We start from the raw sequence: 1,016 nt of genomic DNA on the forward strand, positions 1-1,016 counted from the left end.
TAGTCAAAATACCACAACAGGACTTATTTTTGTCTTTTTTATTATTATTATTTTCGAAGGATTGTTTTTTCTCAGCTCTAAGCTGGTATTAACTACATTTACGGGTTATCCACCAAGTAAATGTAGCAAGAGTTGTAGATAAATATTTTTTAAGAAAGATTGCTGAGGGCTATATTCAGGTCTAGTTGCATCAACTTCTCACTATTCTGCATGTATTAAGTATTGCGGCTTTTTGTAAAATTGTGTAAACGTGTGATTTTATGCCTAATAATTGTATGCTATGGTGTAGGTGGTTTGGGATGACGCCTGTTGTAGATAGGACTATTGGAACTACGTACACTTTCTCCTGTCTCCATAGTCTAGCAACTTCGTCTTTTAGGTCTGCATATTTTGTTATTTTTTCCGTGATTATTATTATTATTATTTTTCCTACCTTTTTGGACATTGTGTAGTTCTAAATTTACGTTTTATTTGGTGTGTTTCTGTTATGTTCTATGTATTTTTTTTAATGTGGCAATAAATGTCTTTTTATTATTTATTTTTTATCACGCTAAACACACGAGTAATATTTACGTCGGCTTTTCGACCACATTACAGTGGCGCGAGTGGCCGTGGTCACGAGTAGACTAACGACGACGACGGCGGCGTACGGCGGTGTGGTAATGAGGCTGCTCGTGACAACGGCCACTGTAATGTGGTCGAAACGTCGAGGTAAATATTACTCGTGTGTTTAGCGTGGTAGAGATCCCTTAAAGGGATAAGTTCGCCTTTGTACATATATTTCATTGTTTGCCATCTGTGTTTGTTTACTTATTTTGTACAATAAAGAATTTACATACATACATACATGTATGGTACCTGTTGTGGTAATTTACTATGTTATTGTTTATTATTTCATTGTATTTATGCTAATTTTTACTTCTTAATTATTTTTAATTCATTTTTCTTTCGGTTTTACTTTCAGTAACAAATTTTAGGTTTACTTATGTTTCGGCGAAAAACGTTTGGCAACCTGA

The 1,016-nt window shown here is 34.2% G+C and overlaps 1 protein-coding gene across 1 annotated transcript in view; it reads right to left on the bottom strand.

The window, feature by feature from the left end:
• LOC141427742 (disintegrin and metalloproteinase domain-containing protein 22-like) overlaps positions 1-445 on the bottom strand; it is a 163,720-nt gene extending 163,275 nt beyond the window's left edge. Inside the window, exon 1 of the mRNA XM_074087334.1 lies at positions 434-445. Within this exon, the coding sequence (XP_073943435.1) occupies positions 434-445 (12 nt within the window). The remainder of the gene's footprint in view (positions 1-433) is intronic.
• Positions 446-1,016: the final 571 nt, after the last annotated feature.

Source organism: Choristoneura fumiferana, chromosome 5, assembly GCF_025370935.1.
Source record: "Choristoneura fumiferana chromosome 5, NRCan_CFum_1, whole genome shotgun sequence".
Taxonomy (NCBI): Eukaryota; Metazoa; Arthropoda; class Insecta; order Lepidoptera; family Tortricidae; genus Choristoneura; species Choristoneura fumiferana.